Raw genomic sequence first — 24,432 nt, forward strand, 5'->3', positions numbered from 1 at the left:
TACTTAACATTTATGGCTGCATAAAAACTATTTATTAAAGTAAAAACATAGCCAAAAAAGCAAATGTCATTTTGTTAGCAGTATTTAATAAGATATTGTTCATAATGGCAGTAATAAATTGCACACTTTTATAACAATCTCAAATTAACATAGATATTGTATTGTACCTCAATCTAAAGGTACAGTAATGACTTCACACAACATTTGAACATTTCTCCCATAGATTTTCTTCATGTCAGTTTAACTAAGTTAAAATGTAAAAAAACACTACATATAGAAAAGAGCTTGTCCTTCATATTTACAAAATGCATTTTAATATACAAATAGGATTCTACGCAAAAAAAAAGTTCACAAAAAGCTTAAAATCACAATGTAGCTTAATTTTATAACACTTTTGAAGACAAATACATTACAATCACTTCTGAAAAATACAGAACTTTTATATACTTTTTTTTAATAACATTTGTAGCATCACAGTTTTGAGGTCTGCGCATTAACATGCATTAAGGCAAAGACAGTGAACTGTGGAAGACTGTCTTTGTTCACACTGCACTCAATTTGTCATTTTGCAAGAGACGAAATTGGACGTTGGTTACAATAGCTACTGACATACTGTACACTAGGCCTACTGTTCAAATGTTTTTTAAGGAATTTGAAAAAATGTCTCTTCTGCTCACCAAGGCTTCATTGATTTGATCAAAAATACAATCAAAAATTGAAATATTATTACAATTTAAAATAACATAATTTATGTTTTAATATATTGTAAAGTGTAATTTATTTCTGTGATCAAAAGCTGAATTCTCAGCATCATTACTCCAGTCTTCAGTGTCACATGATCCTTCAGAAATCATTCTAATATGATGATTTTGCTGCTCAAGAAACATTTATTATTATCAATGTTGAAAACAGTTGTGCTACATTCATTTTTTTCAGGATTCTTTCATGAATAGAAAGTTCAAAAGAACAGCATTTATTTGAAATAGAAATCTTTTATAACATTATAAATGTCTTTATTGTCACTTTTGATCAATTTAATGTTTCCTTGCTGAATAAAAGTATTAATTAAAAAAAAAAAAAAAGGGAAAAAAATGACGCTTTGCGCGAATTATGGGTGTAACTTCCGTTAAGCTGTAAACAATCAAGTGAAAGGCTCGCTCTATGAACGCAATAATACATTTAAAAAATGGGTACAATGAGATGACATTATTCTACTAATCCTTCAACCATCGAACATTAAAACATTTAAAAGTGTAAAAGCATCAATAAGGTACTTTCAACAGACCATGAATAACCCCAAAAGGGGATTTTTTCCACAGCAATAACAGACAAAGGCTTTAAATTTTTATAAAGACGGTGCAGTCGTTTTATTATGAATGGGAGAAAGTGCAAAGCGCAATATGGCGGAATAAGTCCCGCCTTCTAAATAAAAACCAATCGGCGATTGGTAAAGTCATCGCGTCACTGCAGCTGCTATTGCCGTGCGTTCACACCGCCACGGGCGAGAGCGGCACGGCGCGGCGCGTCTTGGACGGTGAGAGCGTCGAAGAGAGCTGAAGTCAGGTCAACTTTATGGTAATGAGCTATGACGCAGTTCAGCAGTAACCAATCGGAACGTAGAGGTCCTCGCTTGAGAGAATTCAGATTGGTTGCCACAACTTGTCATTTACTTTGACCCTCCTGCCGGCGGCGGTTTGAACGCACAGTACAGCGTTGTTGGCAGGGCAGCCAAGGCGAATTTTGACGCTCTCGCTGGCGGCGGTGTGAACGCACAGTTAGAAGCTCCGGTTCCTATAGAAACAGTCAGATGCACTCTTAGGACTGCACATGCGCATTAGCTTTGATGCAGCCTGAAAAATGCCGTTTTTGATTCGATTCGAGCGTTTAGAAACAGAATTTATGAGACAGATGTTGTCAGATTTCATTGATTTCAAATATGAATTTAATCGAAAGCTTTGCAAACAGCTTTGGAGAATTTGATGTTTCCTCATTCAAAGAGATAGGAGCTGCACTTGGGATGTCCGAGAGACGTTTCTAAGATGGCCGCCGAGTGAAATGACTCGTCTTAAAGGGATTTGGTTAAATATCACTGTAGTAATATAGATCTGTATTATGTAACATACGTTGCCTTAACCAAAAATGTTCATTAACAGCAATGTGTGATATTATTTCAAAGTGAATTCTGCATTCCAGTGAATTATTAACTGGATATATCCAGACCACAAATGTGCAGTGTATGTTGTCCTTTTTCATACTATTACAGCAGAACGCGAAGGGAAAAAAGAAAATAATCACGAGGAAAAGAATGCAGCTACTAAAAAAAGATCTCTTGCCATAGATATTCTTATGACATCACGTTAAAATACCAATCGTTACGTTATGGACCCGTTTCACAGACTTTAACGGTAATCTGCATCGTAAATCTTGCAAAGTTTTTTATATTTTCATTTTTTTTTTAAATGTATGTACATTTATAACACTATACTTAGTATTGTATTACCTTTTCATCAAATTACAAAAGACAAAACTAGCTGTGAGGGCGGCTGTGGCAGTGACGGTATAAAGTTGACATCTTTCTCTCTTCTGACTGCTGTTATCAATCTCTCTCTATTTTTTTCCTCTTTTTGAAAGTTGTGAAAACACTGTTGTTAAGTTTTTCTTTTACTATTTGAGAAAATGGAGACACAAAAAAATATATTTAATGTATTCTCTCATTTACCACCATAGAATTTTACCCAACTATGACGACTTCCGCTTCGAGAAACCCGTGAAAAGGGCGTGAAAATAAAACATGAAGTAAATTTGACTGCTCATTCAGTCAAACTGACGGATACTAAGCTTTATGTATGATTTTAAATAATTCGTTTCAGTCTTTTTGAATGGAAGTTCCCCAAACCGGAAGTGCCACCCATAATTCAAAACGCAGTTGACTCGTCAGGTGGATTTAAATCATGCAGATGTGGTTTAGAGATGGTTTGTAAAAAGAAAAATCCAATTTATTGCATACTTTGCTGTGATGTGTGTAACTTTTTTGAAGTCAAAATATTTTCTTGTAACTCCGCTTAATACTAGTGCTGTCAAACGATTAATCGCATCCAAAATAAAAGTTTGTTTATATAATATGTGTGTGTACGCACACAAATACATGCGTATAAGAAATATTTACATGTTTATTTGTATATAATTTATATTATATATAAATATAAATGTTTTAATATAATATATTTTTGTTAAATATATACATAATAAATATACACCATACACACACACATATATTATATAAACAAACTTATTTTGGATGCGATTAATCGTTTGACAGCACTAATACAGACTATAATTAAAGCATTCATGTGTTGATTCCTCTGTAAAGTGTAACAGCGTCTCTGTGGTGCTTTCAAAACATTGATCTGTATGTTTGAGCCTCCCATCAGGCCCATCACAATGACATTAACTCAAACAATGGTGTGAGTTTGGCACTGTTTGTCTGACCATAAGTGTATATGGTTAAATTCCCATCATGCAATTCTCCGTCAGAGCAAACGTGTCATGTCACTAGATGTTTGCTGCGTCTCCGTCACGTCCCCGACTGTTTCGCCACAGTCCTGTTCCAAGAGTCCGTGACTCAATAATGGCGTATCAACAGCAGTTCTCGCCCCATGGTCCCCAGAGGATATGACAACTACGTAACGGTCGTCCTCTGCGTCTGTGCTCTCGTGAATGTCCGCCGTCACTACTGACGTGTCTGTGGTTTGGTGACTGCAGGAGGGTGAGGATGTCAGCACAGGGCCCTCCGCCGCCAAGCCGGGTAAATCATCTTCCTCCTCAGGGAAGCTGGTGTTGATGTAGATGATGTCCCTCCTGTTGGACACCGCGGGAAGTTTCCCTGCCAGATTCTCCAGCCTCTTCCTAACCTGTGTGAAGTCGGGTCGGTCCACCGGATCTGCGCTCCAGCAGCTGAACATGATATCGTACCTGAAACACCACATGTGACAATAGTTACTTTCACTTTTTTAACTTTAGTTAGTGTGTAATGTTGCTGTTTGAGCATAAACAACATCTGCAAAGTTACGACACTCAAAGATCAATGCGAAGGGAGATATTTTCTTTTACAGAAATCACTTTTTAAATGGCTGGTAGGGTCTACAATGAGCTTCTTCCTGGGTTAGTGACATCACAAACCCTAAATTTACATGAAACCCCGCCCCCGAGAACACACAACAAAGGGGGTGAGGCCATGTTGGGCTGCTTTAGAGAAGAGGAAGAGTTGTTGTAGTAGAGTGTTGTTGTCATGCCGTCATTTTACGCCGGACTGCTTCACAAACGAGGGTCAATTCAACACAAAAGATTAACATGACGGCACATGCTAGTGGATGAGTTGAATCAACTCCACAGCAACTACATAAATTTATCCACTAACCATTCAGAAACGTCCTAAAAGTTGTAACTTCTTCCTGAGTCTCTCCATCAGTGTCGACTCCGGTTTGAACAATGTAAGGCTGAACACCGTTACTGACAATCCTCATTTTGGCTGCGTGAGATTCTCCAGCTTTGTTGTTGTTGAGCGACCGAAGCATGAGCTGTTAAAGCTCCGCCCTCTTCTGGAAAGCGTTTTCCTCTCATTTGCATTTAAAGGGACACACACAAAAACGGTGTGTTTTTGCTCACACCCAAATAGGGGCAAATTTGACAAGCTATAATAAATGATCTGTGGGGGATTTTGAGCTGAAACTTCACAGACACATTCTGGAGACACCAGAGACTTATATTACATCTTGTGAAAAGAGGCACAATAAGTCCCCTTTATAAAACATCAGCGCTAATCAGCACTTTTGTCTTGTTTTCCAGTATAAATATCTAAACATCCTTAAAGTGCCTCTAAAATGCTAATTTAAAGGTTCCTAATTTTGTTTTGGAGTCTCCTACAATAAACTGACATGCATCCAGGGTCAAAAAAACACTTCATAATATACTTTGCAGCATCAGCTCTTTTCTCTCAGTGTCTGAAATGGTTTGATAAAGGATCCGGTCTCTTTAAACCCCTCCTTACGGCGAGCCTACTCTGCTCTGATTGGTCAGACAGCCCAGTCTGCTGTGATTGGTCAACCGCTTACAGCGCGTGTCAGAAACGAAACACCCATTACCATATCTGAATTTCAGCTCCTCAGTGCTTGATACACAAGGTTACGAACAGCAATCGTCGTTTCGTCGGTTTTACCGTATCAATTCAAACCTGAGTCCATCCTTTGGATGAGTGGATTTGCTTTCGTAGTGCTGAAACAACATCTTCTAAACATGAACAACACTAACCAAAGGTACATCTACAGTGTTTGAGGGCGGGGCAAAGTAGATGTTATTCACGAGCAGCCAATGAACACCATAGGCTGGCATTATGCGAATTTGTTACAAACCTGCATGGGTTTGTGCAGGTCATAAGATTACAATAACTGACGACTCGATTCAGAATCGCTTCTTTCTTTTAGGAGACAATAACTTGTTGTCGTGCACTTTGATCTTTGAAACTTTACAGACGTTTTACATTCAGCTATATTACACACTGCATGAAAGGTAATATCTGAAAAAGCATAACAGAAGCAAAATGCATAAAAGAAAGAATGCAAGTAAAGTTGTTTATGGTGCAGAAAGTTGTTATATTTTGATAAAGCACAAACTTTTATTGTCTTTTCGAATAACATACTGATGAATTATGCAAAATAAGATGTGTGGCAAGAAATGCATATTAAATGAGGTCAATTTTGATCTCATATTAACTAACTGGATAAAAGTTTTGGCCACATGCTGGACATTCACAGACATATTAAAGGGATAGTTCACCCAAAAATGAAAATTTGATGTTTATCTGCTTACCCCCAGGGCATCCAAGATGTAGGTGACTTTGTTTCTTCAGTAGAACACAAATGATGATTTTTAACTCCAACCGTTGCGGTCTGTCAGTCGTATAATGCATGTCAATGGGAACACCGTCTATAAGAGTCAAAAAAACATGCACAGACAAATCCAAATTAAACCCTGCGGCTCGTGACGACACATTGATGTCCTAAGACACGAAACGATCGGTTTGTGCGAGAAACCGAACAGTATTTATATAATTTTTTACCTCTAATACACCACTATGTCCAACTGCCTTGCGCACGGCATCTGGTGCGTGAGGTGTGTACGCGCTCTGGCGTAGTTTAAAGGATTAGTCCACTTTCAAATAAATTTTCCTGATAATTTACTCACCCTCATGTCATCCAAGATGTTCATGTCTTTCTTTCTTCGGTCGAAAAGAAATTAAGGTTTTTGATGAAAACATTCCAGGATTATTCTCCATATAGTGGACTTCACTGGTCTCTCCAAACGGTTGAAGGTCAAAATTACAGTTTCAGTGCAGCTTCAAAGGGCTCCAGACGAGGAATAAGAGTCTTATCTAGTAAAACGATCGGCCATTTTCTTAAAAAATACAAATGTATATGCTTTATAAACATAAATGATCGCCTTGCACATGCTTCCGCTTTCCGTATTCCGTAAGCTTACGCTGTATGTCCTACGCCTTCCCTATTCAACTTACGGAAAAAACGGAACTGGCACCACGTTCGTTCCGTAAGTTGAATAGGGAAGGCGTAGGACATACAGCGTAAGCTTTTTGAAGAATACGGAAAGCGGAAGCATGTGCAAGGCAATCATTTGTGTTTATAAAGCATATACATTTGTATTTTTTAAGAAAATGACCGATCGTTTCGGTAGATAAGTCCCTTATTCCTCGTCTGGTATCTTTAAAGCCCTTTGAAGCTGCACTGAAACTATAATTTTGACCTTCAACCGTTTGGAGAGACCAGTGAAGTCCACCATAAGGAGAATAATCCTGGAATGTTTTCGTCAAAAACCTTAATTTCTTTTCGACCGAAGAAAGAAAGACATAAACATCTTGGATGACATGGGGAAGAGTAAATTATCAGGAAAATTTATTTGAAAGTGAACTAATCCTTTAAACTACACCAGAGCGCGTACACACCTCACACACCGGATGCCGTGCGCAAGGCAGTTGGACATAGTGGTGTTTTAGAGGTAAAAAATTATATAAATACTGTTCGGTTTCTCGCACAAACTGATCGTTTCGTGTCTTAGGACATCAATGTGTCGTCACGAGCCGCAGGGTTTAATTTGGATTTGTCTGTGCGTGTTTTTTTGACTCTTATAGATGGAGTTCCCATTGACATGCATTAACGGTTGGAGTTAAAAATCATAATTTGTGTTCAACTGAAGAAACAAAGTCACCTACATCTTGGATGCCCTGGGGGTAAGCAGATAAACATCAAATTTTCATTTTTGGGTGAACTATCCCTTTAAAGACACATTTTTAAAACTCACAGTTCATCAAGACAGTCGTTCGGTTGTTTCAGTCGGTTTCCATCAAGGAGATAATCGTAAATCTCATGGTTTTGTACTCCAGGGTATGGGGTCATGCCTCGAGTGGCTATTTCCCACATGGTCACTCCAAATGCCCACTAAACGAGACATTAACAGATAATAAACATTATCAACTGAATATCAACCACCAAAATCCCTGACTATGGTCTAAAGATCATCAATGATGAAGTCTGTGCCATATCCTGTACCAAAGAACTTTGTTTATGTTAAATAAAAGGAACTACAATGTTATCTGAGCAACTGTAGAGACTAAAAACAGCAGAAAACCTCTGATGAATTTGATTAATTGACCGTTCTTACCACATCACTTTTCACTGTGAAGACTCGGTCAGCGAGGCTTTCGACTGCGATCCATTTGACTGGCATCTTGGCTATCCGGCCCTGTCTGTAATAGTCACCGCTGTAGATTTTCTTCGACAGACCAAAATCAGCAACACACACGCTCAAGTCGTCACGCAACCTGATGAAATAACAATGTAAATTTATTGTAACAAACACTGAGACTTCAAATAAACAGTAATAAAAAAGAAAGAAGAGACTTCTTGTGAAAGAAGTCTCTTCTGCTCACCAAAAATACAGTAAAAATTATTAAATATTTTTACAATTTATAATAAGTGTTTTTTATGTGAATATATGTTAAACTGTAATTTATTTCTGTGATCAAAGCTGAATTTTCAGCATCATTACTCCAGTCTTCAGTGTCACATGATCCTTCAGAAATCATTCTAATATGATGATTTGATGCTCAAGAAACATTTCTATTGTTCAGGACACATACATGCAGTTGCGTGCTGCCAGGTCCCGGTGTAGGAAGTTTCTGTTGCTGAGATACTCCATTCCCAGAGCGATGTCAATCATGAACTTCAGGAGCATCTGTGTAGGGAGAAACTGGAAATACAACACAGCTTCCTGTTAGACCCATGATAACCTCACAGTTTGGCTCATGCATGCAGACAAATATTAATGCTGCTTATTTGGCATCTTACCACAGGATCTTCCCCGAGACGTGAGCGAAGGAGGAAACTATGCAAGTCTCCGTACTTCATGAAAGGGAGCACGACCATTGGTTTAGGAAAGTGTCCTGAGCCCACTTCTAAACAAACACCTGCGTGAACAAATCAACATGATTGAGGGGTATGCTTTTGTCCTGAACATATTATGGATTTAACACACTTATGCATATTAATATCAAAATGTTTTATCTCTATTTGAGTATTTCTAGTGTGTTCAGTAATGCAGGTGTCAGGCATGTTTCTTACCCAAGAGTCTGATGACGTTAGGATGGTTAAAATCCTTCATGCAAGCAGCTTCATTCAGAAACTCTTCAATCTCTCTCTGGGAGAAGTTATCCACTGAAAGAGGCAGAAATTAATCATTTATTTCATATATTTTATTATATTCTCTTCTTGGCCTATCTATACAGATATCACATAAAACATACGTTTAAGGCCTTTGCAGACCATTATAAAGATCTATAGCTGTGAGATTAGTTAAAAATGGAAAAAAATGAAAACCAAACTAAAAAACAAAATCTTTGGGTGCAAATATGGAAACAACGAAAACAGTAAAAAAATTAATACATGCAATAATAAAATAAAACTACTTATAATAAATTTAATACTTTTTTCCCAGAGGGAAAAAAAAAAAAAAAAACTTAATAAAAATAATTAATAAATAAAATATGTGGTACTTTTTTAAAAATAAAATAAGATTAATATTAATATTAATAAATGTAATACTTTTTCAAAATAATTTTAAATAAATTATGTAAAATTTAAATATTTTTAATAATAACAATAAATAAAAATGCAATACTTTTTAAAATTGAATAAAATAAATAAATAGTAATAGTAATAATAATTATAAATGCAATACTTTTTCAAAATAATTTCAAATAGATTAACTTAAAATATTTTTAAATAATAGTAATAATAAATAAAAATGTAATATCTTTTCAAAATAATTTTAAATAAATTATGTAAAACTTAAATATTTGTATTAATAACAGTAAATAAAAATCTAATACTTTTTAAAATTGGATAAAAATAAATAAATATTAAATAAAAATGTTATAAATGCAATACTTTTTCAAAATAATTTAAAATAAATTAACATAAAACATTTCAATAATAATAATAAATATTTTTTCAAAATAATTTTACATAAATTATGTAAAACTTAAATATTTTTAATAATGACAATAAATAAAAATCTAATACTTTTTAAAATGGAATAAAAATAAATAGTAATATTATAAATTCAATACTTTTTCAAAATAATAATAATAATAATAATTAATAAATAAATAATTAAAAATTATTTTTTTAAATAAATTATGTAATACATTTTTAATGATAACAATAAATAAAATGTAAAAATTGAATATAAATAAATAAATAAATAAATAGTTATAATAATTATAAATGCAATACCTTTTCAAAATAATTTTAAATAAAATATTTAACTTAACTGTTTTAAATAATTACAATAATAATTAATAAATAAAAAAAATTATTTTTTTACAATTTAATAAAACTAAATATAATCATAGTAATAATAATAAATGTAGTAATTTTTTCAAAATAATTTTAAATATGTAAAACTTAAATATTTGTATTATTAATAATAATAATAATAATAATAATAATAATAAGTAAATGCAATGCTTTTTAAAATAAAAAATAACTAATTTTAAATTAAATACTTAAAAATCCACCTTCATGATCTTAATCTGAAATATGCAAACTAAAATCATTTCATTTTTTAAATTAAAAACTTACATTTCATGGTCTTCACAGCAACTTTTTCAGAGGCTCCATCAGGCTGTCTGAGATATCCCTCCATCACAGATCCAAACTCACCTAAAGAAGAGACGTTAGGTCATTAAAACCATCTGACATGAGCTGCAACACAATGCCAGACCAGAACATGTCCTCACCTTCTCCGAGGACTTTACCGATGGACAGCAGGTTCCTTAAGATCATCACGTCCTGGAGTTTGGCCTGAAGCTCGCTGCTAATGCCCAGACTGGCAACTAAAACAAAGAAGAAATGCTTTATAATTCTTTAAGTCTTCAAGTTTTTGGTAGAAAAAAAACGCTAATAATGTATGACATACGTGTGATTTCGATGGCTGAGCGGTTGTAGGATCTCTGAGGTCTGAACTCGACTTTAGGAGTGATTTTGTCATCAGCACCAAACAAACACCTGTAGAGGGCGCCAGTGACATATTTATACATAAACATAAGGGCCACACAGAACACAAACAAAAATCATTCATTTAGAGTTACAATTTGTACATTTTCCCATAACATATTACTAATTCCTAACTGTAATACTCAATTTCATGAAGTTTCAGGCTGAAAAGCTGACATTAAGTTGCAGTAAATCTGTTGATACAGCTGACCCTGAACTAGCAGGAACTCCTTGGTCCTCTTGTGCTAGTTGCTTAATGTAAATCAGCCAGCTATATCAGCACAAAACCAGTACTAACAAGCAAAAACTATGAAACTTCATGCTGGTCTTTTCAGCAAAGGAGTAGCAAAAAATGACTGGGTCCTAAAGTGCAATAGAAATTAAATGCACTTTAGTGGTAAACTGAAGCATTTCTTCCTAGTTTCATTATTTTGCCTCCTTTTAAAAACAGAAATACCCTGAAGTGGGATGAATATTAATTATTACAACAAAACACTATTATGAATGTTTACCTTTAACTAGACATCGACTATGTTTGGTCAGAGCGGAATAGATGCGATTAAAGTGTTTACATGCCTGTTTATTGCGATTAAAATGGGCATACGCCACGTTTTACAGCAATTGTATCGCATATTGTGTTTGTGTGAGGTGAAGTTTAATTGCAATATTGCCTAAATCTAATTATAATCAATGCATGTACAGGCCAATTCACGCTGTAGGGACAGACACTTTGTCAGGTTGTCAGATCAGTGGAGAAACTTTATTTTGAAAAGCAAGTCAGCGAAAGTCTTTGCATGTGGAGACTCCGCCCCTTTTGGAGGCACTGCCCACTTTTGGAGTTCTCTGAAGCTATTACTTCTTGGAAAAGTGTGCTACCCCTGTCACCTTTGGTCTGACTTTATCTCTCGCAATTCTAACTTTATAACTTGCAATTGAGTTTATATCTCACAATCAGAAATGTGAGATAAAAAGTTGCAATTACCTTTTTTATTATTTATTTATTGGCGGAAACAAGCTTCCATAAATTTAGATGCAGTCTGGAGTCCTGAAAAAGGTCTTTGAACTGTTAACTTTTGGTTAGTAACTTAGTGGATCTTTAACCGCAAAGCTACCACAACCCCCACTGCACAATATCAGTAAAGTCAGCCAGAGGCTGTTCAAGGAATCCAGAGAATGATGAAAACGGGATGTTGTTGTTAGTCTCACTTGCAAGCAACCAGAGCTAATTTGAAGAACTGCTTTGGCCAACTCTGTACTCCCTAATTTTGTTTTACTAAGAAGACGTGCTGTTTTTACAGACCAAGCACTGCAACCTTCCCCCTACTTTTCTTTCCTGAAGCCTTCAATTTCTTGTCCCAAGTACATTAAGATGAACATACTCTGGTCCCTAAAATAGCCGTTGTTTTTCAGATATGGTCTTAGAATGAAAAGGCATCTGAAAATCACACAGCACAGTGAGATTTAACAACAATTACAGCAATGAAATACAAAGTGAAAGTGCTAAATGACTGTGAAATGTAAATTAAATAACATTTGCAATGCAAAGAAACAGAAAAAAAAGACTTTTTGCAATTCTGAGAAAAATTAATTCTCAATATGTGAGTTTATACCTCGCAATTCTGACTTTTTTCTCAGAAATTTGAGAGAGAAACTTTTGTAAGAATTGTAAGATATAAACGAAGAAGTCAGAATTGTGAGCTAAAAAGTCAGTTACCTTTTTTTATGTTTTATTCCGTGATGGAAACAAGCTTCCATATTAAACGGCTATTTTATCATGATGCTAATATTATGACGTCAGGTGAAAAGAAAAGTCTTTTTTCTTTGGAATAACATGACTAATAAATGAAGAACAGGAACTTGAAATCAAAATCCCCCTGGTTTACTTGAATGTTGACTGAAAAAAAAAAAAAAAAAAGAAGAAATGACAAAAAAAAAAAAAAACTTACAGCAAAAAAGTGTGACTGCGCAACCACACCATGCCAAACAACACTATCATCAACAGACAGAACCCGCAAACCACTCCAAGCACAATGTACACAGAGTCGGAACGATTGGAAACTGGCGTCGAGGATGGAGATTCGAGCGATTCTGAAAGCAAAACACACGTGCATGTATAAACAACAGCATAAACAATAACACTGGCATATGTACTTTTAACAAAGGTCAGCAGAATACTAAACATCCTCAGTGTAATGGACAATGTAGTAGTAATAATATTATCTCACTAATGGGATTTTAGCCCAGAGTTCAGTTCAACAGCTTGAGTTTTGTTCATGACTCTCTTTGGTTGTCCAAAATGTTGAGATCACACAAGAGTGTTTTAACTTCGTAAGCGTTTGGTTCAAATATCCCTCCTGACTTTAAATATCAAAAATATATTTCATTAAAAATGATTCCAGGAAATTCATTGGGCTACATTTTTAGGATGGTAATTACTTAACCCTCTGGTGCTCTTCAGTCATTTTTGATTGAAAAATTTTACGTTTTGTTTTTTTTTTGAATCGGAATGGTACGAAACTTGGTAAATGTTTTTACATTTGCTGTGTAAACACATACAAAAATCATGGACATGATTCGAAAAGGTTAAATGGTCCTGAAAAAAATAGTCACACTTGTGCTCCTCGCAGACAAAAATGAGCACATTGGAAATTAATGGGAAAAAATTTCATCTACTGGAAACTTTTGGTACTGCGCTCAAACAAAATCTTACTGAAAGCTCATTTTTTGAGATATCAAGCTCAAATTTGGAGCACAACTTATTTAGATTTATGGCTTTGATTTCCTTTCAGTTTTAGAGTAAAAAGTGTTTTTAAAAATATATTTCATATAAAAATTGAAAATAGTATTTTTGTGCATTTTTCATAACAATAAACAAAATTCTTTAAGTTTTTAAGTGAACTTTTTAAAACTTTTTTACTTAAGTAATAATCTGTCAAGTGTCGTCTTTGAAAAGAGATCAAATCAAATGGATTATAACCATGGCGTAAATATAATTTAGTACCATAAAATCCCCTAAAAATACAAAATATTAAATAAAAAACATTATCAAACTAAAATATAGTACATTCATTTCATATAAATAAATAAAATCGGTCATTTTTAACAGACACGCGAAGAGCACCAGAGGGTTAAAAGACCTCCTAAATAAACAAATAAATAATATACAAATCAAATACAATTGAAATTAAGTTGAAATAATATATAATAAATAAATAAATAAACAGAGGACGTGTTACATTAAAGCTGCATGATTCTGGATAAATTGACAATCAAGATTTTTAGTTCAAAATTAAATCACGATTCTTCCACGATTCTGAATAGACAACTTAACAAAACAACATGTAATTTACTAGAGGCTCAGACAAAATTTTAATTGCTGCAGTCTATTTAAAAAATATTTTGATAATATAATTTATTTGAATGAATGATTCAATGACTCACTCAAAGACTTTACTTGTTTCATTACCAAATGAATCAGCGTTTTTGAACAAATCTCTTGAGTGAATAATTCAATGACAAATACATTTTTAACAGTTACTCTTGTTGCCACCTACTGGTGTAACGATGTAATTGATACAATCTTTATTTGAAGCATCAAGTAACTTGATCGCTACTGTCAATGTTTATATCCGAACTATAAACATTTATCCCAGTACTTCTGTGATCATTTGAATTATTCTAACAGAAATAATGATACTGTGTGGTTGAAAAGACTATTTTGTGACTGTCTTTGACTGTCTATGTCATTTACACAGTTTAGCAGTCATTATACAAATATTTTTGTCCACCTAATTAATGGTTTGACTAGTATTCCCGAAAGCATTAACACAAACAAAACAAAACAAAGCAAAAGCATAACCAAATACTTCAAAGACAGGTAAACATCAATAACTTTTTATTCTTGCAGTGTCACAGCATTGCAATATTTCATTACATCTCACTAATGGTAAAACCCAGAGGAATGTCCTTGCATCTGCTCACCAGCGTCTGGTATAAAGAGCCAGTGGCGCGACCTTTGGGTCCCACAGCCGCTCTGCGTGCAGGCCACGACCTCAACACTGTATGTGGTGTTGAACACCTGCAGGGTCACTGCGGCCTCTGTGGTGATACTGTGAATCTGAAACACACACATATTCACACAGATTTACCCATAGAACAAAATGAGATTAGCATAGAATAATCCAAGCAGGTATAGTAAGGGTCTTAAACGGGTCCTATTATGCTTTTTAACATATTCATCTTTCTTTAATGTGTAATGTTGCCATTTGAGCATAAAAAAGGTTTCCAAAGTCCCTCAAACGGGAACTCCCTAAAACGCTTCCACTGCAGTCTTGAGTTTTCTTCCGGGAATGAACGCATCACAATATTCCTCATTTAAATAATTCCTGCCCAAGGTATACACAAAAAAAAGGGCGGGGCCTGGTTGAGTTAGTTAGTAGTGTGTTGAAACTCATGGTCAGTGTTGCCAAGTCTGCGGTTTTCCCGCAGAATTAGGCTACTTTTACACTGTTGCCGTGGGTTTAAACAACCCGCGGGTTGAAGGGACCCCAAATAACGTGATATTTAGCCTCTGGAATTTGAATTTTACCAGGAGAACCCAGCCAAAAATGCGAATTTTACCCCCCGGAATGCTTTTTTTACAGGGGAAGACCCCCTGGAATGCGATTGGGCTAGTTTTGAGTAGCAATTGGGCGGGTTTTGTTGGGAAAACCTGGCAACCCTGCTCGCAGTTATGGTCAGTGTGGGGGGTAACGCATTACAAGTAATGCGAGTTACGTAATCAGATTACTTTTTTCAAGTAACTAGTAAAGTAACATTACTTTTAAATTTGCAACAAAATATCTGAGTTACTTTTTCAAATAAGTAACGCAAGGAGCTGCGCCCTCTACTGTACAGGTGTGAATTTGCATTTCCTTCAGCCTGAGGATTGTTCAGCCTTAACATTTGACAAAAATAAAACTTTTTTTGTTGTTATAAAAACAAACGGCAACAAATAGCCCAGATGAGAAAAAGTAATGCAAAAGTAATGTAACACATTACTTTCCATAAAAAGTAACTAAGTAACGCAATTAGTTACTTTTTTAGGGAGTAACGCAATATTGTAATGCATTACTTTTAAAAGTAACTTTTCCCAACATTGGTTATGGTAAGAGGCGGGATATTTCCCAATCAAAACTCACTGGTCCAGCCAACCAATCAGAGCACATTGTGCTTTTCAGAAGGAGGGGCTTCATAGAGACAGGTACTAAATGGCGCTGTCCCAAATGGCACACTAAACACTCACGGTCTTCGCACTGACGTAACGGCGCTATGACTGTCAGGAAGAAGTCTGCTGTGGAGCACGCTTCAGTGCGGGCTCGGCAAAAGTGTGCATCGTGGGCGCATATCGACCGCAAAGGGGGCGCTCATGAGCACCCTTCTGAAACCTAAAATGACAACAGGGACACCCTATGGTCTCAACGGACACGCGTATGCGGCAGCCATTGTAAGTCCACAAGTCCGAAAGTGCATATAAAGTGTGCCATTTGGGACAGGGCCAACAGAGCGTTACTGACAGGCTGAGAAGGGAGGAGCTGCAACAATGTACAATATGTGAAAAATAATGTGTTTATTGAATATTCAAGCATGAAAACCTATTCTAGTAGAGCCCAAAACTTTGAAAAAGGGCATCTTTAAAAAAAAAAAAAAAAAATGTATTATGGAAATATAGTTTATCATTGCAAAAAAGAAAATCCTTGTGTGTGAAATCAACAGTGTAAAAACAAAACAAAGGCTGGATGAAAAAGAGAAGCTGTTTTTTGTTGATTCATGAGTGGTGAGCATGAGGACATGGGGAGGTTCAGGTTAACACAAAGACGCATGTGACATCCATGTGCTGGTTGCGTAAAGTTGTCACTTCTGTTTCCAATATATCAGACATGCTGACACTTACACTTAAACGGAGTCAGTGAGTCTTCACATGGTATTTGACATGAAAAACTCCATCTTCTGTTCTCGAAACAAGAAGTGATTCGTTCTAGGGGCCCTGAGAAGTATTTGTGGGCAGTTTAGGTTATTTAGGGTGCGTGCAATTCATTTCTGCATGTAAGTGGTTTATGGTTTTTAAACCATACACCTGCATCTCCTCCAGGTGTTTTAAGATGGACTTTTTAAAGATTATCATAATTAATAATTATTGTAATACTTGCATGTTTATCTACTAAACCGTTCCTGTTGACCGTGCATGAGGATCAACACAATACATTAAGGTTAGATGCTAGAAAGAAAAATAAACCCTAATCCTGCCCAGCCACTGTTATAAGCCACTTCTGGTTGTCTAGCTCACATAATAGCTTCCTGTTTTTTACTGGTCCTGAAGTTTTTCAACCCTTGCCCTCCATTTGTTGAAGGAACCCTCGGATTACGGTCAGAAAAGCCAACTCAGCAGTTATATTCAACCCAAGCTTAAAACAACATGTTTTTCAAACATGCCAGCTCTCCAGAGACTGACCTCCTGCAACGCAGTACTGTCTCGATCATCTAAGGATCTGAAGTGTATATTTATTTGGACTTCTTCAAGGGTTTAGCAATCAATGTATATTCCCAGCTACCATTATTAGAGGTTGCGCTGAAACCCTTTTGTAATTGTAAGAATTTACAAGGATCAGCATTCTCCACTAAAAGTGATTGGACAGACCAAACCACAAGTCGTAGAGACTTGAAACTTTGAGGGCTGGTAGTACTCACACCCTCTACAACAGCACCAAGACTCGCCCTGATCGGCCTGACGGGGGCGCTACAGCGGTCAAAAGTAGAAAATCTCTCATAACTCCTAAACCATTAGGCGTAGGCAAGTGTCTTATATCGTTGGATTCGCTCGTCGTCGGTGAAATTTTGGAGTATTTTTGGAAAAACTACTTTTGCGAACTAGTCCTAGGTTTTTGGTCCGATTGGAATCAAACCAGTGCAACAAGATTCTCTGGAGTTAATAATTATCAAAAAAAAGTTGAAATTTCGATTTACGGTCTCTAAGGGGCGCCAAAACGTTTGAAGTGGGTGGAGCCACTTTTACTAAAATGGCTATAACTCGTGAACGGAATGAGATATTTTCACCCAAACTCAGCACACGTGTAAGAGCTCATTCTGTGATTGCGTGAAAAAGAATGTGGCGACTGACCACTTGGTGGTGCTATAACAAGAAAAAAAATTGGCATGCAGAGTCTTTGTCCGAGGTGCCATTGACGCATCTCAAAAAAATGTCCGCCATCGGCCAATGAAATTTGAGCAGCTATCAGATAAGGTTAAAGGAGGCCAATCAGAATGAAACTCGCTGGGCCTGTTTGACTCATGGCCCTAGAGGCCTGTGAGAAATTCGAAAGAAATCGGCCACCGGGGGACGCCTTCATGCTTTTCACGTGTGTAAAGGATTGTGTATCGCGTGATTTTTCGCACACACCCACAACATTCGCAGCACATGGTACAACTTCTCATTCTGAGCAACTTTACCTCTAGGACCGCCGCTGTCCATCAAAACATTCGTTAAAATTGGAGATTTCAAAAACCAACTTTGGCGAACTAGTCCTAGGTTTTGGGCTCAACCTCGATAACCATTAAAAAGCTTTATAAACCATATACACTATATTGCCAAAAGTATTGGGACACCCCTCCAAATTATTGAATTCAGGTGTTCCAATCACTTCCATGGCCACAGGTGTATAAAATCAAGCACTAGGCATGCAGACTGCTTCTACAAACATTTGTGAAAGAATGGGTCGCTCTCAGGAGCTCAGTGAATTTAAGCGTGGTACCGTGATAGGTTGCCACCTGTGCAATAAGTCCATTCATGAAATTCCCTCACCACTAAATATTCCATGGTCAACTGTTAGTGGTATCATAACAAAGTGGAAGCAACTGGGAACAACATCAACTCAGCCACGAAGTGGTAGGCCACGTAAAATCACAGAGCGGGGTCAGCGCGTGCTAAGGCGCAGAAGTTGCCAACTTTCTGCAGAGTCAATAGCTACAGACCTCCAAACTTTATGTGGCCTTCAGATTAGCTCAAGAACAGTGCGTAGAGAGCTTCATTGAATGGGTTTCCATGGCCGAGCAGCTGCATCCAAGCCTTACATCACCAAGTGCAATGCAAAGCGCCGATGCAGTGGTGTAAAGCACGACAACACTGGACTCTAGAGCAGTGGAGACGTGTTCTGACTGCATTGTGCCAAGTGTAAAGTTTGGTGGAGGGGGGATTATGGTGTGGGGTTGTTTTTCAGGGGTTGGGCTTGAACCCTTAGTTCCAGTGAAAGGAAGTCTTAATGCTTCAGCATACCAAGACATTTTGGACAATTTCATGCTCCCAACTTTGTGGGAACAGTTTGGGGACGGCCCCTTCCTGTTCCAACATGACTGCGCACCAGTGCACAAAGCAAGGTCCATAAAGACATGGATGAGCGAGTTTGGTGTGGAGGAACTTGACTGGCCTGCACCTCAACCCGATAAAACACCTTTGGGATGAATTAGAGTGGAGACTGTGAGCCAGGCCTTCTCGCCAACATCAGTGCCTGACCTCACAAATGCGTTTCCAGAAGAATGGTCAAAAGTTCCCATAAACACACTCCTAAACCTTGTGGAAAGCCTTCCCAGAAGAGTTGAAGCTGTTATAGCTGCAAAGGGTGGGCCAACTCCATATTAAACCCTATGGATTAAGAATGAGATGTCATTAAAGTTCATGTGCACGTAAAGGCAGGCATCCCAAAACTTTTGGCAATATAGTGTATTTCCTATGGTAAATTGCCGGTATTGGCTGTAAATGGTCTTTTCCATCTATGATCATAATGGTTACAGGCTTGCTAATTAAAACATTATACCTTTTTACACATGTGCTTATAAACCTTACAGAGACTGAACCCCTGCTCACAGCTATATTTGTAAATGTACATGTGATGCAATGACTTTGTTATTTAAATATTAATTTAACTATTCCAGTAACTATTGCAGTAACTGCATTAGAATTGCCACAGACTGTTTTATGCAAGAAGGCTTTTTCTTGTCTAGACTTGACGTCATGATGAAGGCATTAAAGGACATCTTAAAATAAATTGGAAAAAAAAAAAAAAAATCAAATAAATTAAAATATAATGTATGATAAGAATGGTTACAATGCAGAAAATAGACAAAGAAAATAAAGCCATTAAGAAAAATGTGTATGTGAGAAATATGACCCTGTAGAAAAATAAAACTATTAAAAACATTTTTGTTAATTGAAATAAAGCTAAAATGAAATAAAATGTTAAATGAAAAACTTAAACTAAATGAAAATTAGAAATGTTGCCTGAAATACGCTGAAACACTAAATTTTCTAACGGGAAACAAATAAAAACTAAAACTGAAATAAAAATAAAAATAAATTAAACCTAAATAGTAATATAAAAAATATAACACTTATATGTGCCGTGATAAAGTGTTTGCCAAAAAACCCTTTTAATTCACTATAGTCCATGAGCAATTGTTACTCGATGAATTACAAGGTCATTTTGTTGAGGGAGAGCAACAGGTGTCGGTCCAAGGCCAGCTGTGAGTGAAAATGCATGACAGTCACTTCCAGTTACTGTTGTTTTCACATAGATCACAGTAATGGATCACACAGATCAGTCACGGCTATAGAATACAACAGACTGTTAATCGCAGCCATTGATGTGTTGTCATGAATGCCAGGTCACTCAGTGGTGAGTCACGACAGACAGACAATAACAAATGACTTCTCCACACACTGTCAGTTTCCTGTGACTAGCACAGAAACAGGAAGTACACCATTATGCCAGAAGAGAAATAAATGCCATGCTGTTACTAAACCACTCCCATATGATCAGTCACTGGCCACACAGGGCATTCAGAGGTGACAGACTATAGGAACATCCTCCGTTTATTTTAACAGCGATCATGCTAAGGACTTCCTAATGACTTTGCAACTAAACAAGTGCAGCTGTCAGAGGTGCGAATTTTCACTTGCCTCACGATTCCATTATGATTCAGAGGGCAACGTATTCAATAATAAAGTGTTTCTCGATGCATCTTTTCTTCCAATTCTTTTATATACTATATAATAATAGTTCTTTTTGTTAGTTTATCTTTGTCATTAAAAATAAGAACAAAGATGCAAATAACAAACAGTAGAACAAATACAATTTTCAAAGAAAGAAACAAATGAAATTGCTTTACACATGATGCTTTTTTCCCTTGTTGTTACACACTTGACTTCGAAAAATATTTATTCTAGTGGCACTTGCAACCTAATTTGTGTTTAAAGTATGTTTTATTAAAATTCATTATTTTTTCTAATTGCACTTGTGGTGGAAAATTCTATGGAAGCTCGTTTCTGCCACTGAATAATAATAATAAAAAAGGTAATTGCGACTTTATACCTCGCAATTCTGACTTTATATCTCACAATTCTGACTTTATATCTCGCAATTCTGACTTTATAACTCGCAATTCTGACTTTATATCTCGCAATTCTGACTTTATATCACGCAATTCTGACTTTATATCACGCAATTCTGACTTTATAACTCACAATTCTGACTTTATATCTCGCAATTCTGACTTTATATCTCGCAATTCTGACTTTATATCACGCAATTCTGACTTTATAACTCGCAATTCTGACTTGATATCTCGCAATTCTGACTTTATATCTCGCAATTCTGACTTTATAACTCGCAATTCTGACTTTATATCTCGCAATTCTGACTTTATAACTCGCAATTCTGACTTTATATCTCGCAATTCTGACTTTATAACTCGCAATTCTGACTTTATATCTCGCAATTCTGACTTTATAACTCGCAATTCTGACTTTATATCTCGCAATTCTGACTTTATATCTCGCAATTCTGACTTTATAACTCGCAATTCTGACTTTATATCTCGCAATTCTGACTTTATATCACGCAATTCTGACTTTATATCTCGCAATTCTGACTTTATATCTCGCAATTCTGACTTTATAACTCGCAATTCTGACTTTATATCTCGCAATTCTGACTTTATAACTCGCAATTCTGACTTTATATCTCGCAATTCTGACTTTATATCTCGCAATTCTGACTTTATAACTCGCAATTCTGACTTTATATCTCGCAATTCTGACTTTATAACTCGCAATTCTGACTTTATATCACGCAATTCTGACTTTATAACTCACAATTCTGACTTTATATCTCGCAATTCTGACTTTCTAACTCGTAATTCTGACTTTATATCTCGCAAATCTGAGGAAAAAAAGTCAGAATTGAGATTAAAAGTCGCAATTACCTTTTTCATTTTTTATTTCATGGCGAAAACAAGCTTCCTTTGAATTCTCCTTTAAAGTCACCATGAAATCAAAATTGCCCATTCTTAATTTTTGTATGGAATATTGCATTATTTATTATAAATGATTTATCCGTGCACATCGTTTTTTTCGTAATCTTGAATAAAAAATATCTTCCCCTCCCTCTTGCAGCGACATCTCTTCTCTGATGTTGAGGGTGGGGCAACCTGTCACTCACATGAGATCCACCAATAGCAAACCACAACCATCCAATCAATTCCCCACAGACAAAATCAAGTTCCACCCTACATTTGTTCTTGTTTGCAAAGCCGTTTCACTCTGTTTCATGCCGACTTTAAAACTGGCGAATATCACACATTGCAAACTGATCTGCAATGATAAAGACATTCGCTTAAGGGGCATTCAATAACACAGCTGAAGTCAAACAGGCTGGCATGCCGAAGGAAACTAAAAATTAATGATCTCAGACTGTTGCTTTCATCTTAGAAACAAGAACAGCTGTTTTATTTTAATGGCTCTAGCCAATTTCCTCACAGCTGGTGAAAATCTCATGTCATCAGAGCAATACGGACCAAAACGATGCTCTGGGCAACTTGGGAGAAGTAGATAAACTGAGTAATAAAAATAATTGGTGACGTACAGGATATCAAGATGCTATAAAGTGTATTTAGGGGGTTTTGAACAGAACAGACAGAACAGATGTGTGGATGTTTACTTCAGTTGTAACTACTGTTATTTTAGTATTAATGATATACTATCATAGTTTTTGTTAATATTTGGAATTCATTTTATTTTTAAATTTTCTGTTTTCATTTTTGTAAAACATTTTTATTTTTTGTAAATATGTCTATAGTTTTTATTAAGTTTTAAGTTTTAGTTTATTTAGTTTTAGTTATTTTAGTAATTCAACTTAAACTAAATGAAAACGAGAAATCCTTGGCAACTAGCTGAAAATGTAAATTTAAGGTTTTTAAAATTTAATTTTACTTCAGTTAATGTTTAAGTCATTTATGTTTTTAGTTTTAGTTAATGTTAATAACCCTGGTTGTAGCAGAGTAAACGAGAGTATATAAGAAATTATGTGAATATTTTCACCAGCTGAAAGTGTAAATGTCTTTAGTAAAACAGGAATAATTATTGTGCAAGAATAATTAAGCATACAGTTTTATATTAAGACGAATATTTATACTAATAAAAATGTTTTTGCACCACAAGTCTATTTAAGTGAACTGCACAAAAAGTGAATAAAAATAGTAAAAACGTCAAAGAAACAGTGACCAGTTACCTTTATATACTCATTGTTTAAACCTAAAATATTGACAGTGAATAAAAAAGTTTCAATATCAAACATATTCTTTGAGAGAATCTTAAAACAATCATTTAACAAATTCAGCAGTTTCTTTGGGATTATAGAGAATTTCAGCTGATTTCTAAATAAAAACAGAGGCATTGAAAATGTCCAGAGTGTTGTGAGTGAAAAGACAGAATTTAGTAAATTCAATTTTGTTAGTACACAAAACAATTGGCAAACCCAATGGCTAACCTTGTTTGTACGTGTCCCGTGTTTAATAGTGACCTCATATCTTTGCAAGATTCCATTCAACTTGTCAGGGGGCGGAGCTTCCCATCGGATCATCAACATGGAATTGTTCACATGAACAGTCAAGTTTTGGGGGGCCTCCAATGGAACTGACAATAAAAATAAAATTACACTCATTTCAGATACATAATCTCTTGAGCAACATGCAAAACACCACAGCACTACTTTGAAACCAACAAAAAAAGCAGTAAACCAATTTCAGATTGTATTACATTTGAAGTACGGTATAACAAATGCTTATCAGCGACTAAAAATATCCTTAACTGATCCTTTAGGAGTACAGAGGAAATCCTGGGGACACACCCCACAGAAAAAGCATTTCTAACTGCCAGGTCACTCCCACTTCCATTTGGAAAACCCTTGGATATGAAAGACATAATTACATACTACAGGAATTCTCTTCTAGTCTCTCTCTTATTAGCAAAATGGTATCCTCATATTGCACTCAACTGCATCTTCTATTTCCAGTGTGCAGACTAATTGGAAATATTACAGATGTGATTTTAACATCATTTTTTACTTGTTATTTGAAAATAAAAATAATAAAAATTGAAAGTTTTTCTTTCCAAGATGACATGTGATGTCATGCAATATCATGTAACATATCAATCTTTAAAGGGGACATATTATGCCCCTTTTCACAAGATGTAATATAAGATCCCCAGAATGTGTCTGTGAAGTTTCAGCTCAAAATCCCCCACAGATCATTTATTATAGCTTGTCAAATTTGCCCCAATTTGGGTGTGAGCAAAAACACGCCGTTTTTGTGTGTGTCCCTTTAAATGCAAATGAGCTGCTGCTCCCGGCCCCCTTTCCAGAAGAGGGCGGAGCTTTAACAGCTCACGCTTCGGTTGCTCAACAACAACAAAGCTGGAGAATCTCACGCAGCCAAAATGACG

The 24,432-nt window shown here is 35.8% G+C and overlaps 1 protein-coding gene across 1 annotated transcript in view; it reads right to left on the reverse strand.

Annotated features, from left to right (window-relative positions):
• Positions 1 to 66: 66 nt before the first annotated feature.
• The window catches only part of mertka (c-mer proto-oncogene tyrosine kinase a), a 44,405-nt gene continuing 20,039 nt past the window's right edge, over positions 67 to 24,432 (reverse strand). Inside the window, exons 8-19 of the mRNA XM_051916676.1 lie at positions 23,477 to 23,622; positions 14,604 to 14,739; positions 12,569 to 12,710; positions 10,546 to 10,634; positions 10,367 to 10,462; positions 10,209 to 10,289; positions 8,688 to 8,780; positions 8,415 to 8,533; positions 8,207 to 8,316; positions 7,729 to 7,888; positions 7,369 to 7,505; positions 67 to 3,972 (exon numbers count right to left, since the gene is read on the reverse strand). Coding sequence (XP_051772636.1) covers positions 3,531 to 3,972; positions 7,369 to 7,505; positions 7,729 to 7,888; positions 8,207 to 8,316; positions 8,415 to 8,533; positions 8,688 to 8,780; positions 10,209 to 10,289; positions 10,367 to 10,462; positions 10,546 to 10,634; positions 12,569 to 12,710; positions 14,604 to 14,739; positions 23,477 to 23,622 — 1,751 coding nt within the window. The 3' untranslated portion in view covers positions 67 to 3,530. The remainder of the gene's footprint in view (positions 3,973 to 7,368; positions 7,506 to 7,728; positions 7,889 to 8,206; positions 8,317 to 8,414; positions 8,534 to 8,687; positions 8,781 to 10,208; positions 10,290 to 10,366; positions 10,463 to 10,545; positions 10,635 to 12,568; positions 12,711 to 14,603; positions 14,740 to 23,476; positions 23,623 to 24,432) is intronic.

Source organism: Ctenopharyngodon idella, chromosome 13 (genome assembly GCF_019924925.1).
Source record: "Ctenopharyngodon idella isolate HZGC_01 chromosome 13, HZGC01, whole genome shotgun sequence".
Classification (NCBI taxonomy): domain Eukaryota; kingdom Metazoa; phylum Chordata; class Actinopteri; order Cypriniformes; family Xenocyprididae; genus Ctenopharyngodon; species Ctenopharyngodon idella.